Here is a 16943-nt window from a genome sequence, read left to right as displayed (position 1 = left end):
GTGACATTTGCATTATTAAGGTTTGAGCAGATGGAGACAACGGTGTCAGCCAGGGAACACAAGCCCCAGCCCCGTTGCCACCTGGGACAGGATTGTGTTGTGTTTATTGGCAATAGCAAGTATCAGATATTTTAAAACAAAGTCTTCGACTTGAGTAGTTGGTTCAATATTGTTTGAAGCTGAATGGAAATGACTAGTGCTATAAATGAACCATAACATACTGTGCAAGTGGCTTTAAGATACACGATAAGTTCAAATTTGGCAGGAAGCACATATTCTAGTTTGACATATAGATGAAAAAGTTTTGCTAACAGGAAACTTGTCCTTAACAATAACTTAATAGTAGAAATATCATCAATGAATTTTAAAGGGCAGAAAATGTCCATGTAAAATAGTGTACTTTGTTGAAAGTGACTGTGGAGGATCTCATGTCTCTTTTCTGCTTTTAAGAGGGAAAACATTCCTGGATAGAAGGCATCTCCTAATCTTAATGCCATTGTAAAGTCAATCAATCAATCAATCAATCAATGGGATGAAACCAATATGAGATGTTTAAAACGTTTCCCCCAAGACTAACTGAAAACATGTAGTCAGTCAGTTATCCCCTCTTGTAAAGTTGTTTGGTTTCAGTTAAGATCTTGTCTTTCTGTAGTCCATCATTTATATTACCCTGTAAGCAAAGACAATTGTTAATAATCAGAGTGTGATGATCTTTCAGAAGGTAAGATCCTTATCATGAACAACATAAAGGAAGTAAACATAGAAGGTGTAAGCTAGTTCTCTAACCCACTGAGGGGAAAGCTAATGTCTTGAAACACAGGCAAGGCACATTGTCTGCATTGCTATCCCACCTCAGAATAATATAATGAATGAACTACTGTTGTCCTAAATATGATCAGTGGGAGATGTTTTGGGTCCATGCCCTGCACAGCTGTGACTTTTGTCAACTGTTTTTGGGCTATGTCTCTTCTAAAAGGTCAAAATGGTCTAAAATCTGAAGTTTGAGATGACTACAAATGATAAGCTTTTTAACTCTGTTTTCAGTTCAAATAACCTAAAATGAAATATGAAATTACTGTCCATCTGTTAGTGATACAGTAGCCTACGGACTGCCAAAATTGGTTGAAAGTGAAATGAACCCTGCCCTGCATGACTGCTTCAGATTTTGTTGCCATGATCACGGATGATTTGTTGCTATTTTGGCTATGAGTTAGTGTTTTTCGTTAAGTCTTCATTGCATTTTTCCATTAGGTGAAGTGTACTATGCTCCTGTGACCCGTAAGATGACGTTTGAAGAAGCAAGTGAGGAGTGTAAGAATAGGAATGCTGTTCTGGCAACCCCTGGTCAGCTTCATGCTGCTTGGCGGCACGGCCTGGACCGATGTGACTATGGGTGGCTCTCTGATGGCAGTGCACGACATCCTGTTGCCGTACCCAGAATAAAGTGTGGAGGAGGCCTTCTTGGTGTCAGAACCATGTATCGCTACAGAAACCAGACTGGCTTCCCACAACCAACTACTAAGCTTGGGGCTTACTGTTTTAAAGGTAAACTCACTCACAGGATCTTGTGGTCACTATTTATAATGTTTACAGTGTGTCATGGAACAGTGTGTTACCTGCATGTAGTGGGTCATACAGCATATATCTTTATATTTTGCTTCATAAAGACATAGTGATTGAAGGAACAGACCATTTTCTGTCAACACCAGGCCTAGACTGTAATGACCTATGATCTCATCTATGCTCCCCCACCCTTTGATTTTCTGCTTCTTTGCACCACTATACACATTCCCACATCTGAACCAACCCAACATTTTAAGATGTTTACAATCTGTCTCATCCTTTGTCAAATGTTCTGTTCACTTTGTCTCTGTTTTTTGGTATATTGTTTCAATGACAAAACATGAACAAAGCAGAGGAATTATTGTTTTATGAGCTTTGTGTGTTATATGCCAGACTAGTCTCACTGATCGCAGTGTCCAGTTGTCTCACATTTTAGTTTCTCGCCCATTTCTGTGGCAACAAAATTAGCCAAGGGAAGGGTGAAATAGTGGTAAACTCTGTTTATTTAAAAGCAATGGGCAGACCAGTTGTTACTGTAATGGGTTGCAAGTTTGTGAACAGTCAGTGTCTGTCTGTGTTTTTTTTTTCTTTATTACTTCCAGCTGAGTTAATCAAGACTCCTTAAGCTATCTTAATATAACCTCACTAATGATATAAAACAAACTTAAACAGTTTATGTACTATTCAGGAAGTTCAAATATTCAAATTAATTGTAATTAATTAATCAAATGAGTAAGTAGGGTGTAAATAGTGTGGAAATTCATTCAAATTGTAAGTATGCATGTAAATATACTCCTTGTTGCAAATCATGGCGATTACTGACCATGGGAAGAAAGGAGAATACAGCTATGGATCTCTATAAATAGTGACACTTCATGGTTCACTGGAAGTTAGCAGAATTAGACTAATCCCTCAAAATGTGAGTGTTCTTAACTAATCAGCATCCCCAGGGCAAAACCAAATGACAGATGATAATCACCATTTAGAGAAGCAGCAAAAGTAACTAATACCACACCTGTCAGCCCTTTTAGTCCCACTATCTAACTCCCTTTGCATCTTTCTCCTCTCATTTCCGCTGTCAGAGTTTGCCCTCTGTCATTCTCACTTGTACTTATCAGAGCAGACGTTTGGATAATGGACAAAGCTACTGCTGGACTTCTAAATTCAGTCATCCTTGGTGACCTCTGACCTGGCCTTTCCATCTTTACAAATGAGAGGTTGGACAGATAAGCCATCCCCTGCCTGGCCATTTACTGCCCCTAAGCAATGCTAACTCTCGTGGTGATAAGTCCCCGCAGAGTTCAGAGGGCACACAAACAGGCCACCCTTACCTCCTGCTCTGTGTATTCCATGTCAGCTCTCTCAGTCATGTTGTATTTACGCCCCCGTCTAAGTGCTTTTCAAGTACCCTCATTTGGTGGGACTCACTCCATCATTCCCTGCTTTCCCACTCCCAATAATATCTCAAAAGAAATATTATGTAAACTATGAAAAACTACATCAGTTAGGCTACAGAGAAAGACAGGAAGACAGAAGGTGGGTGCAAAGGGAAAAAGGGGAAAATTGGTTTGTGATTGGTTCTTGGATTGGCCTGAAGAAAACAAAGGCCTCAGTAACAGCAACAGCTTAGATGCATCGGTGAGATAATGCACTCCCTCTGAGGGCAGGCTTAATTTTTCCTGTTAGGAAAAAACATGTCTCACACCTTACATCAGAGATAGTTTCACGAAGAAAGAGGGCTAGTATGTAATAGTCAACAGCTGGCTTTACACAATCTGTCTGCGCAACCGAGGAAAGCTTTTTAAAGCTGTTACACTGTTACACTGAGTAAATGAGAAAGAGCATGTGAGGACAGCGGGGCGTGGAAGAAGAGGCACAATTGAGAGAACCATAAAGGAGCTTGTTCATTAATAAAACCTTAGAAATACATGGACAGTTTAATAAGTGAGCATTTGAGGACCATCGCAGAGAGCTGAAAAGATGAGATGAGGGACTGTTGCTGAATGACAGAACAGAGTATGAATACTCAGATGAACTGTGGGAGGACAGACAATGCACAGGGTACAGCAGAGGACATGAATCGTCAGGGCAACGAAAACCACAACAGTAAATTCCTGGAAGTTTATATGCTGTGTAACTCCTCTGCAACAGTCACATCAATAATTTCAGGAGCTTCAGAAAATGTTTAGAGAAACATTCAAAGAGCTCTTTGCTTTTTTTGTAAAAAATAGAAGACTACCTCATTTGCCATGAGCTGATGGCAAGCTTTCCAATTTCATCAGGTCCAAGGAAAGGCAATTAAATAGAAAATCAACATGATAGTGTTGAGGTCAAAGATACCTTAACCTCTTCACATCCACAGGGTTGCTGGTGACCCGCTTAAGCCAGTTGTAAGCGGTAGCATCACACAGTAATGAGTAAAAGCAATTGGCACAATTGGAGATAACCAGAGAGGTTCAGGGACACCAGTGACACCACAAACTAAAAACTCCCTAAGCTCCCATAAGGTTAGGCCTAGAGGTCTGGAATCTTATACAGGTTGACAAGATGTAGAAGGTATGTGGTGATTTGCATGGTTCTGGCATGAAGCATGTCCTAATTATTGTGATTCAAATATGAATCATGATAAATGAGGACCAAAAACACTTTTTTGAGCCTTATTGATGAACTGATGTAGTTTTGTTTGTGTTTTAGCCACATGCTAGGCAAACACATTTCCAGAAACTAGAAGATGTCAATTGTCAAATGAAGCCTAATACATGCATCTTGGCCTTACAGTTCTTCTGTTATAAGCTTTTCCATTTGGGTGTGCCAAATATGTCAAAATTCTATAAAAAGGGTGGATGTTAGGGTTGTTAGGGTTAAGATAATTGAGGTTATTTTCCAGTTAATGCACATTAAAACTCAGATGTCTATGTAACGTGCACTGTTTCTTTGACAGCATTGCATGAATTAATGTTAGAGTCGGTGAGGAACAACATCAAGAACTCAGAGAGGACGTCCTTGACCCAGAGGTTTCTGTCATAATGTCAGAATCACACTGTCGTTGCCACTGCAGCATATTGCTGCTTGATCAGTGAACATCCTGTCTGCTTCACATACTTGCAAAATACAAAAAATGTAATAATGTCTACAATATTTCATGTACCCATGTTTTAACTGTTTTACACACCATGAATTCCACGCAATTCACCAAATGTTGTCTGCAACACTGTGTGAATTATGGCTGCTTGGCACTGTGACATGGCAGATATGGCATTCTGGTGCTCACCAAAAGAACCACTGAGGAAATTAATGGTCTTAATAGATCCTCGATTAACAAAGAAAAATATGCCCCAGAAATAAAACTGTTGCTCATTTATCTTGAGAACAATCACACCATTTCCATATAACAATTACATTTGATATTTAAAAGAGTAATAGTTTATTATTAGTCATTATTTTTTAAATCTGCAATTGCTTAACTTTTGAGCTTGAGGTCGATGTGGTTTAATTGGATGAAGGTTGCATAATGTCTATAACTTTGTGTGTTTTATAGGATGGAAAGAGTTGATCAACCACACTTCCTTTGTTGATGTATCTGTGGTAAACATCACCACCAGCAGCTCCACCACCTCCATCCCTTTACTGGAGAGTAGCACTGTCATTGTAACCACAACATCTGAAACTGTATCAGAGGAAACAGAATCTCTGGACACTCCATCTATGTTCTCTACCAGTATGGCTCCACCTCGCCCGACTCCAGTAGGCCAAGAAGAGGAGTTATTCACCACAGTTGCACCCACCATAAAAGAAGAACACGAGGACACTGATGAGGTGACAACAGCCGCACCAGACTTTGATGTTGATGACTTTGTAAGAGAAAATGTAACCTACGTAGAATCTATTCCCCACCGAGGTGACACATTCCCAGAACCCCAAAGCACTGCAGAAACCATAGACTCAGTGTCAGCGCCAATTGAGGAGCCAGATGATCACTCGGTAATTGAGATCAGCACAGTCCAACCCGATGTCCCCATACCAGATGCCTCTCTCAGCACAGAGTCCATGTTCGCTGAGGGGAAGACGGAGAAAACTATTCTGGATTCTGGGATCACCACAGAGATGACCTTTGACCAGAATGACACAGAATCAACTGAACTGACCAGTGAAGAAGTGTTAAGATCCTCAGAATCAACACCCTCACCTGCTGGGACTCATTCAGCAACACCATTTACAGACTATGATAGCAACATTGCTGAGATTGAGACTTTTCCTGTAGAGGGACTGCCGCCTATGCAGCCAACCAGCTCATCAGACAGCACTACTATTACTGATAAAACTGTCATTCCAACTGACACCACTTTTATCTTTAACACCCGACCCAGGAGTGAGGCGGACATCACCACCACAGCACCACCAGAAACAACCAGAACTGCAGCACAAACCACACCTCAAACGCAGGATGTAGAGACACCAGCTGTTGTCTACAAAGAAGAGACCGCATCTGTAGCAGTGACAGCCAACCCTGTCCTCATTGACAGTGGAACCTCAGCTGAAGATGTGACATCATCAACAAGTGTCCATGTCTTCGATGAGTCCTCTACTCAGGTGCCAGAGCACAGCGGTGATTCCCTGATGGAGGATGACACAACAACAGACATCGGTACAGAGTTCTTTACATCTGCTCCAGTGGTGTCAGCTGTGGCTGGCAGAACCACCACTCCAGGTACAGTGGTCGCTGATGAAGTGACCACTGTCATGCAGAAGCAGAATGAATCAGGTAAGACATACCAACAATGATTTTAACCTTTGAAGATAATTTATTCAATGCATCTGATTCCAATTTAAGCCTTATCTTCTTTACTGCAGTAATGAAAGGGGAAACAATTACAAGAGGGCCTTACTGAATAATACAGTAATGTTGGATGTAGTTGAAGCTTTCCACAGCATTGTTTTAGGCTGGCCTGTTTCTGCCTCTTTTTGTTTTATATGATAATACTAGTATTTCTAAACCATTTGCACTGTACTTAACCTTCAGTGAATTGCTATCCAAATCACTACAATCTTTAGTGGTAACTGTAATTTAAATATAAGAGCACTTATAGTGTACTAGTAATGATGTGTGCAATGGTGAGGAAATGCTTTGCATGTAAGTTCTTCAACGATGAAGTGTTTTGTGTTCCGGTTCCCTCGGGCTCATGTTTGTGTGTGTTAGACATTGTAGGCTGCTGCTGAAAGACTGTTTAGCCTGAGGACCTCCTCAGTCAGTCCAGCTTAGCAGATGTCCTGACAATGATTTTGACATAGACAAGAGAGAGGAGATGGGAAAGAGAGAGAGGGAGATTATGAGAACCCCCCCCCCCCCAGAAGAATACAAGGATAAAGGAGAAAGATCACAATCAAATCTGAAATACAGTTACATTAACAAAGGTCGTTATAACCTTTGCATGAAGACCTTAAATTTTCTTTTTTCAAATATCAGTCTGACAAATATGCCCCTCATTCTTTTTTTAAAATGTGATTCTTATATTTATCATATTGTGAATTAAAGGAATTTGTAACAATACATTGAGATTATTCAAATACATATCTAGGCCATGACTTTCAGGTCAACAGCCTATGATCTCACATGCAAACAGCAGCTGCATCTTTTTTTATTCATTTAATATGCAGTCCATCTGAGATGCAAACTTTGCCATGGTGACTCATTCCTTGTCTCTGAAGAGCAGCTCATGTTGGAGGAGAGGGATCTGCTCAGTTGGAAAGGGTACAAGTCAATTAATTGGTTATTTGGCAGTCTGGGGAATTTGGTCCATCTTAGCAGTAGAAGCAAAGGCTTCCTGTGAGAGCAGTAACATGTATTCCTTGTTATACACACTCAAACTGCCAGTATGTTTAATGCAACACATCAGTATTGTGTATATGCAGCATGGTCAGTTTAGTTGCCAAGAATACAGCCAGTTTAGTGTGTGGGAATGTGCTAAATGTTTAAGGGAGAAAAATGTGTCTGTGTGTCTGTATACCATGTGTGTATTTGTACTTCAAACCAGTATGCATTTGCAGTATTTCTGTCCTAGCGTGAGTATGTACCAGCTTACTGACAGCCAGCCTGGCAATGACACAGACATGTTGGCAGTCTACCTGAGTAAGCACAGATGCCTCTCTTCAGCTTAGATTGGACACTACCTCGAGAGGTGATGTCATCGCTAACGCAAAGTCTCTTCTCTCAGTAAGGACAGCTGGAGGCTGCCTGACCAAAAGGGGTGATTATAGCTAGTTTTACTGCTACATCATGCGATGTGGCTCAGCTAAGACACTCAAGATCTCTTTTTGTCCTCCCAGTTAGTGTGGGAAAAGCTTGTGGAAAATACTGTGGCACAGGGAGACGTGTGCTGTCTGGCTGCATGGTAACATAGCACACAATACTATGAGTATATTAAAAAAACAGTTCATAAATATTTAGTGTTGCTTAAAACCTGGCCATATTATTGTCATGTGAACAGTGCTCATGTGGTTCTGATTAACTGAAGACAATTAAATTCACTGTTTACATAGTGTTTCAATGATTTGTAATGACTTGTAGAAATATTGGTCCTCTGAGGCGTGTCAACCACAGATGTCACAAAACAATGCACAAAAAACCGACAGAATATTCTTACTGTAATAAAACATCTATTTCGTGTCCAGCTCAGTAAGGCTTGGCAAACCTCCTCAACTAGCCTCCTTAACTAACCTACTTACTGTTGAAGTCTTTATATATTTTTTTAATTCTTTAGAATCTAATGAGACACCACAATCCTTCATTTTTGCTACCCTCAATAAATTGCTTTCATCCCATTTTTAAACCATACTGTGTAAGTATAGTGTAGTAGGTCAAAAATAGTATAGTATTGCTTTATTGATGGCTTTAAGATGATACTAACGATTATGATATGCAAGGTTAACTTATGCTTTTATTACAGGGTTATGTACTGTAGATTGGCTGGGATGCAGTCCACATTAACCATAACAAAATAGACACTGTGCCTAAAACTACTAAAAATGACTGGAGTGGCCAGTGCTTCTGTGGGCTACTTTGATTCGGACATTCATGTTTACTGTGGCTTTGGGAGCTTTAGCGGAGCCAACTGATGATGCAATGTGGAGGCAACTAGAGGGAAAGGCCTGTATGTGTGTGTTTTCAGTGTGTGTGTGTGTGTGTGTGTGTGTGTGTATGGATCAGTCATGTGGGTCCGCTGCTTGAGTTCTAAACAGGTGTGTTTCTGCAGAGTTGAGCTGGTGCAGGTGTTCTTGGTTGCAACCAATAATCTTTCTGAACCACCATTTGTGGGAAACTGAGAGAGAGGGGACAAGAGGCTGAGTGAGAGAGACGGAGAGAGAGAGAGAGGGAGAGAGAGAGAGAGAGAAAGTTTGTATACTAAAGGATTTCAGGTTGGTGTGTGTGAATAATCTCTTCCTCCTCTTTGCTTGTACTATATGCAAACACTAGCAAGCAATTCAGGCCCAAAAAACCCCCAAACTGTTCATTTAAGGATTAACCACAGCTGTCTTTTCTTCTTACCACCTGCCCGATTCATATTATCAGATTTGTCAAAAGCATGACGCTATGGCTCACTTTCAAGGCCTTTTATTAATTAGGAACAATCAAAACAAAAATGGAATGTATGTTCCCGCAGAGAGGATAGACACATGAGTCATAGAGAATTGAAGATGATTTCCAGATATGAAGGGCAGTTGTGAAGGTCAGTCTTCATATGTGGCAGGTTCCTTTCTACAGACACATTACATGGACTTTCTGTGGATGTCATCAGGGTTTTTTCCTTGCAGCATTTCAAGGAGAGGTGCATGAACTGAAGGCCTTTTCTTAGCTTCAAAAGTTATGGTTGGCATCTATTAATTTACCAAATTGACCTACAGCTTTATTATCTTGATAGTTTGTGTAGTTTAATTATTTCCAGCCAGACAACATCTTGTTTATTTGTTGAAATACATAAACTCATCTGAGGCAACATAGCGTAGGAAGATGATGATAACATTGCGTGCTGTTAAGGGAACTGAACACTGCTTCTGTCTTAGACTTGAAATTAAGAGCAGACAGCTGCTGACATGAAATCTCTCAGTCTGTGGTCTGCTTTTTAGATCATATACAAGGAGTGGACATAATATGAAGACTTCAACTATACAATGCTGTCCGAATTAATAGCCCTCCTATGCATGTTACCTTTGTGAATGTTATTGTTTATTTCTATTTAAAATAGGACAGAAATGTTTTGATTTATCTCTCTCTATTAATATTTTAGCTTGTAGTGTAAAGTGATGATGTTGTTTTGGACTGTATTGTATGATATGAATTTCATGTTTTATATCCCACATACGTAAGAATATGTTAAGAAAAGTTGCAACAATATTTGCATGATATATGTCATAAATGTTTTTTACTTACTAACATACTACGATTCATATTTTCAGTGTTAAATCTGTCGCATTTTTTCAGTGAACACAGCACACTATTCATTCCATGTCATTTGTACTCAATTATATCAATAGTACCTCTGGAAAATCAATTCGATGCAGTCTCTGTTGAAATTACTGAATGACTTGGCAATGTCTAATAATATTTGGTTTTCACATCCATTCAGAATATAAATCTTTGGATTATGGTTTGGATGAAGTTAAGACACCAACTCAACCAAGGCTTACAAATATGTTGAAGAAAGATTTAGTTTCAGTGTTGTGCAATGTTTGTTTATTTCTGAACTTTTTTTAAGTTTAAAATGTTTATTTTGTTTTATTTGATACAGATTTAAAAAGTAATCATCAGAATCAGTGTAGCAGAGGGCGAATTATGCTGACTTTTAGTGCCCAGTATGAGTCAAGCTCCAAAAATACAGAATCCTACAATTCCTATGACTCGACAGCATTCGTTAGACCCTCTTGTCTGATAAATGTCCACGTCTCTCAAACTCAACACCTCATTTTTAACATTGGCTTTCTGTTAAAAATATATTGTCTCCAAACCCAAGTTGAGATAACCCTGGTGACATCACTGGAGTTATTTTCTCAAACTCGATAAAGCTACCTCTAAGGTCACCGTACCAGAGCCACCAGAGCAAGTAGTAGTTATTTCTATGACTAGTAAACTAAATTTCTTAAAATTGGTGGAATTTCCCCATAAAGTTAACATTTAAATCAGCCATTTCCAACACTTTAAATGAGCTTGTCTCCTTTTTCATTAAGTTATTTATTTTTAGTGTTTTTTCCACTGACAACAATGGCACCTCTTAAGTGTGATCTTTAGGGCTGTTTCAGTTCAATCAGTTTTTTACCCTCATTTTCCTTTACGTTCTTTGCAGATGACCTGGGTGTACAGCCACAGTATTCTCAGTCTCCTGTCATACCAGTTGTGCCTGATCATCCCACCCCTTCCATAGTAGATGGTGAGCCCATCCTTCAGAGTGGAGACCCAGATGACCTCTTCTCTCCAGCTGCAGTAACCATCACTCCAACTGTTAGCTTTATAAATGGTAAACATGAGATCACACTGGAGCCACTGAGCCCAGAAGAAAAAGAGGCCAAAGGTACCCAGATTTTGACAAATGTGACAACTCTGGGAGCAAGTGATGAAATAACAACAGTGTTCGATCATAGGTTGACTGATCTCCCTGATTATAGCTCCACTGAATCTACAGAGGAACCCCTCTCACCCACAGCAATACTAACTTCTACAGAGGTCCCAGATGTTGATGACTATGACACAGTAAACACAATAGTTGAATCAACACCTCCTGATATATTCCCTGAAGAGCTGACCACAAAAGGCCCCACACAGAAAGACACAACCTTTGCTTCAGCCTCAACAGTGGAGGAAACGGCTTCATTGAAAACTACACAGAAAACTGAAACTGGCTCAGCTGCCACAGATGCCACAGAGGGGATGAGTGATGTCACAGGTACCTCTGCTGATTTTGTTCCTACAGTATCACCAGCTAAAGCACATATCACTGAAGCAACAGAAGAAACTGGAACAACAATGGCTGAAAAGGAAACCACCAATGTCATCACCACATCTATACAAAAAGAAGTAGGTGAGTCAAGGACGACTCCTACATATGTGAAAAGTGACTCAGAAGTAACTCAGACAGAAAAGGCTGAGGATCAAACTCCTTTTACTCCTACATCCGAACTTCACACAGACAGAGATGACGCTGAAATAACAGAGGATACAAAGAGAACATCTGCCTCTCCAGCTGCTGAAGATGCCACTCAATCTACTTCACAGACTGTGTACACTCCCTCCTCTGATGACACTGATGCAAAAACATCAACAACTAGTGACTCACAGAGCTCCACTCAAGACATGGAGGGAGGGAAAGAGACTCAAACCCCAAAAGAATTTGCCTCGAGCTCAATATCTCCAGTATTTAGTAGTTCAGCCTTTCCTGAACAGACAGCCAAGACTGAGATAACACCAAGTATAGATGCAGGCAGCATTGAATCATCATCAACTGTAGCATCAACCCTGGCTGAGTCTTCAGAGGGTACAGTGACAAGTCAAGGAGGGAGTATGGTGAGCCACATGTCTTCCATCTCACCTACTGAGAAAGTTGCAACTGATGCAATAGAGGAGGAGGGTTCAGGAGTTCAAACAGTAAATGTGTTTACAACCAGCCCACCATCACATACCTCTGCAGGGACTGTGACATCATCCTCAAGTTTAAGCTCTACACATACAACAGATCAAACTACACGAGACAGTGAAGTACAAACAGCATGGACAGATAAAACATCCGTTCCTGCCACTGGTGAGTCGGACAAAATCTCAGCACCCACTGCAAGGCATGAGGAGAAAGAAGATGAAAAAACTCCTCCCTCTCATGAATCCATTGCAACTACTGCTTCACCCTTATACAGTGCTATTGAAATAATCAAGACAACAATGGCCTCAGTCACTGAATTTTTCACTCAGTACTCAACACAGAGTGTATCACTAATGACAACATTACCTGACCAAAAAGTGGATACAAGTGAGGAAACTACTGGTGTTATGGATAAGGAAAGCTCAATAGATCAAACATCCTCACCTGTGGCCACCTCTACTTCTCCAGTCATTAGTACAATGAAACACCATGAGTCCGTTTCAACCACAGTTTCTACAGCAGAAATCTTAAGTGTAACTGGGGACACAGAACAAACGCAACCTTCAACAGTGACCCCAGTAAGTGACATTACAGAGACAAATTCATTTCATCCTAGCATGGCTGGACAAAGTACAGACACCCAAACTTCTGGTATGGCATCAACAGCAGCTACTGTGGCAACATCCATCTTTAGTACAGAGAAATTAATAATAGCAACAACTCAATATGAAACAGCTCATGGTTCAGCCACAGCTGAAACTGTAGCTCCTTCTGCTTTCAGCACTGACATACCAACATCAGTATCACAAGAAGTTAGCTTAATTTTCACACCCACAGATGAGGTGCGCTCTGAAGGACAGACAGTATCGCCTGAAACATCAAAGAGTAGTTTTACAGAAGGAACACTAAAGCCATCAGAATCAGAAGTAACATCGAAGACTAATGTTTCTTCTGACATCAGTGCAACCCCCACTCCATCCTCTACATTTAGCACAGGCAGTGAGGTGACCAGGGAACACTCTGAAAAACCATCCAGCTCACAGGAGCCAGTAGTTGGTGGCATCACTGAAGTACATACCAGCACACTGCCCATTTCAACAGCAAAGGTGAGTTCTGGAGGTCAAACAGCTACATCTTCTGTGTACAGCACTGAGAAACCAACAACATCGTATGAAGACTTACAAAAACCAACAGTTTCAGTGCAACCAAGCACATTTGCTACTACTAATGCAGAAGAGACAGCTACATTACCAACCTCTACACATGAAGAAAGCTCGGGCAAAGAATTTGTAACATTACTTCCAGTTGAACAACAAGACAGGACTGTCAGCGGTCAGACAGAAAAACCCTCAGTCACTTCTATTTCTGATAAGACAGAGGGAAGTACTGCTCTCACTCCAGCAGATGATGATGGCTCCGGTGACCAAACCCCTAACATGTTCACTCCAACCCCTTCTATTATAGCCACATCTTCTCTCTTCAGCACTGAGGCACCGACAGCAATGTCACCTGAAATGACAGAAAGTGATGTGACAGAGGAGACAGAGATGGCTTCACAGTCTGGAGTACCAACGGTTTCTCCAGTTTCTTTTATGACAGTGACAAGCTCAATAACAGTATCTCCAAGTGTAGCCTCTGCTATATCCTCACATGAAACCAAAATAAGTGAAACTTCAGAGGTAGCTGTTAGTACAGCTTCATCTCTCTACAGCACTGAGAAACCAGCATCACTGTCAACTGAAACAGAAAAGACTGTTACCACAGCTGAGACTAAGGAAATATCTTTAACATCAGAGAAAAGTTCTATGTTCCCAACAACAGATGAAGAGAGCTCAGGTGAACAAACAACTGAAACATCCAGCAGAGAAACAGCAGCTCCTACATCCCTCTCATTGTTAAGCACCGAGAAGCCAACAGCTCTGCCAGTTGAGGAACAAGAAAGTTCTGTCACAGGCCAGACAGGAGAACCTGCAATAACTCCAATAACTGGCACGGCAAAGGAAGATTCTGTTTTCACTCAAGGAGATGAAGATAGCTCAGGTGGCGAAACTCCTGACATGTTCACGCTGACCTCTCCTATCCCAGGTACATCTTCTTTTTTCAGTACTGAGGTACCATCGGGGATGTCACTTGAAACAATAGAAAGTCTAGACAAAGATGGGACTAGAACTCCATCACCCTCAGGAGAACCATCAGTTTCTCCCTTCTCTGATATAATTGTGACTAGCTCAATAACAACGTCTCCTAGTTTGACTTCTGTTACTCCAACTACTGGTCTAGACAGTGAGGATGATGATATAAGCAGTGAACCTACAATGGTAGAGTCCATTCCTTTCTTCAGTGGATCAACAATGAAACCTGAAACATCATCACTCTTCACTTCAACTGACAGAGAGAGTTCTACCTTCCTAACAACAGATGAAGAGAGCTCAGGTGAACAAATGATGGAGATGTCCACCAAAGACATTGCGTCCCCTACAGTTTCATCATTGTTTAGCACAGAAAAAACAACAGCACTGCAAGTTGAGGAAAAAGACACTGTTTTCAAAAGTCAGACAGAACAGACCACAGGTCAAACTGAGGAAGCTTCCATAACACCAGAGACAAGTTCTGCTTTTCCAACAACAGATGAAGAGAGCTCAGGTGAACAAACAACTGAGATGTCCAGCAAAGACACTGCATCTTCTACAGCTTCCTCTTTGTTTAGCACCGAAAATACAACAGCACTGCCAGTTGAGGAAACAGACAGTGATATCACAGGTCAGACAGAGAAGCCCTCAGTGTCTACCACTCCAGATAAGATTGAGGGAAGTTCTGCTCTCACTCCATCAGGTGAAGATGGCTCAGGTGATGCAACCCCTGACACGTTCACTCCGACGACCCCTTCTGTGACTGGTATGTCTTCCCTATACAGCACTGAAGCACCAACAGAAATGTCACCTGTGGCAACAGAAAGTGATTTGAAAGAGCAGACAGAGATGGCTTCACACTCAGGGGAACCATCAGTTTCTCCAGTCTCTAATGTGAAAGAGACAAGCTCAATAACAAAGTCTCCGACTTCAGCCTCTGATCTATCATCTACTATTCCAGACATTGAGGATGAAGATATTAAGAGTGAACCTACTATGGTAGAGTCAGTTCCTTCCTTCAGTGGATCAACCACGAAACCTGAAAGAACATCACTATTCATTTACACTGACAAAGAGAGCTCTGGTGACCATACTTCAGATTTTACTACAGAGTCATTAATTGTAGCAACCACTGTCTCCTCTATGAGCAGAACAGAGACTCCTGTTGTGACAGCATCACATGAAACTCAAACAAGTGATATCTCAAAAGGAGCTGTTACTGCTACATCTTCCCTCCACACTACTCAGAAACCAACATTACTGTCACCTGAAACAGAAGAGGCTGTAACCACAGGTCAAACTGTGGAAGCATCCATAACACCAGAGACAAGTTCTACTTTCCTAACGACAGATGAAGAGAGCTCAGGTGAACAAACAACTGAGACGTCCACCAAAGACATTGCATCACCTACAGCATCGTCATTGTTTAGCACAGAAAAAACAACAGCACTGCCAGTTGTGGATAAAGATACTGTTGTCACAGGTCAGACAGAACAGACCACAGGTCAGACTGAGGGTGCATCAATAACACCAGAGACAAGTTCTGCTTTTCCAACAACCGATGAAGAGAGCTCAGGTGAAACAACAACTGAGATGTCCAGCAAAGACACTGTATCTCCTACAGCTTCCTCTTTGTTTAGCACAGAAAGAACAACAGCACTGCCAGCTGATGAAAAAGACAGTGCTGTCACAGGTCAAACAGAGAGACCCTCAATAACTCCAATAACTGGCAAGACAGAGGAAGATCTTGTTCTTACTCCAGGAAATGAAGATGGCTCAGGTGACCAAACCCCTGATATGTTTACTCCGACCTCTTCTGTCACAGGTACATCTTCTCTGTTCAATACTGAGGTACCATCAGTGATGTCACCTGAAACAACAGAAAGTCTGGACATAGATGGGACTAGAACTCCATCACACTCAGGAGAACCATCAGTTTCTCCTTTCTCTGATGTGATTGTGACTAGCTCAATAACAACGTCTCCTAGTTTGACTCCTGTTATTCCAACTACTCATCTAGACATTGAGGACGATGATATTAGCAGTGAACCAACAATGGTAGAGTCCATTCCTTCCTTCAGTGGATCAACCATAAAACCTGAAACATCATCACTCTTCACTTCAACTGACAGAGAGAGTTCTACTTTCCTAACAACAGATGAAGAGAGCTCAGGTGAACAAACAACTGAGACGTCCACCAAAGACATTGCATCACCTACAGCATCGTCATTGTTTAGCACAGAAAAAACAACAGCACTGCCAGTTGTGGATAAAGATACTGTTTTTACAGGTCAGACAGAACAGACCACAGGTCAGACTGAGGATGCATCAATAACTCCAGACACAAGTTCTGCTTTTCCAAGAACAGATGAAGATGGCTCAGGTGACCAAACCACTGACATGTTCTCTCCAACGACCTCTTTTGTCATAGGTACATCTTCCCTGTATAGCACTGAAACACCAAAAGTAATATCATCTGAAGCAATAGAAAGTCATGTGACAGAGCAGACAAAGATGGCTCTACACTCAGGGGAACCATCAGTTTCTCCAGTCTTTGATGTGACAGTGACAAGCTCAACAACAATGTCTCCAAGTTTGGCTTCAGTTATATCATCTACTGTTCCAGATATTT

At 41.1% G+C, this 16943-nt stretch overlaps 1 protein-coding gene across 1 annotated transcript in view; it reads left to right on the top strand.

Moving 5' to 3' along the window:
- The window catches only part of LOC122994944 (versican core protein-like), a 43622-nt gene that overhangs the window by 4255 nt on the left and 22424 nt on the right, over window positions 1-16943 (top strand). The window contains exon 5 of the mRNA XM_044369774.1: window positions 1252-1545. Within this exon, the coding sequence (XP_044225709.1) occupies window positions 1252-1545 (294 nt within the window). The remainder of the gene's footprint in view (window positions 1-1251; window positions 1546-16943) is intronic.

Source organism: Thunnus albacares, chromosome 2 (genome assembly GCF_914725855.1).
Source record: "Thunnus albacares chromosome 2, fThuAlb1.1, whole genome shotgun sequence".
Taxonomy (NCBI): domain Eukaryota; kingdom Metazoa; phylum Chordata; class Actinopteri; order Scombriformes; family Scombridae; genus Thunnus; species Thunnus albacares.
The sequence above is the reverse complement of the archived record's forward strand: the minus strand, read 5'-3'. Positions and strand labels throughout refer to the sequence as shown.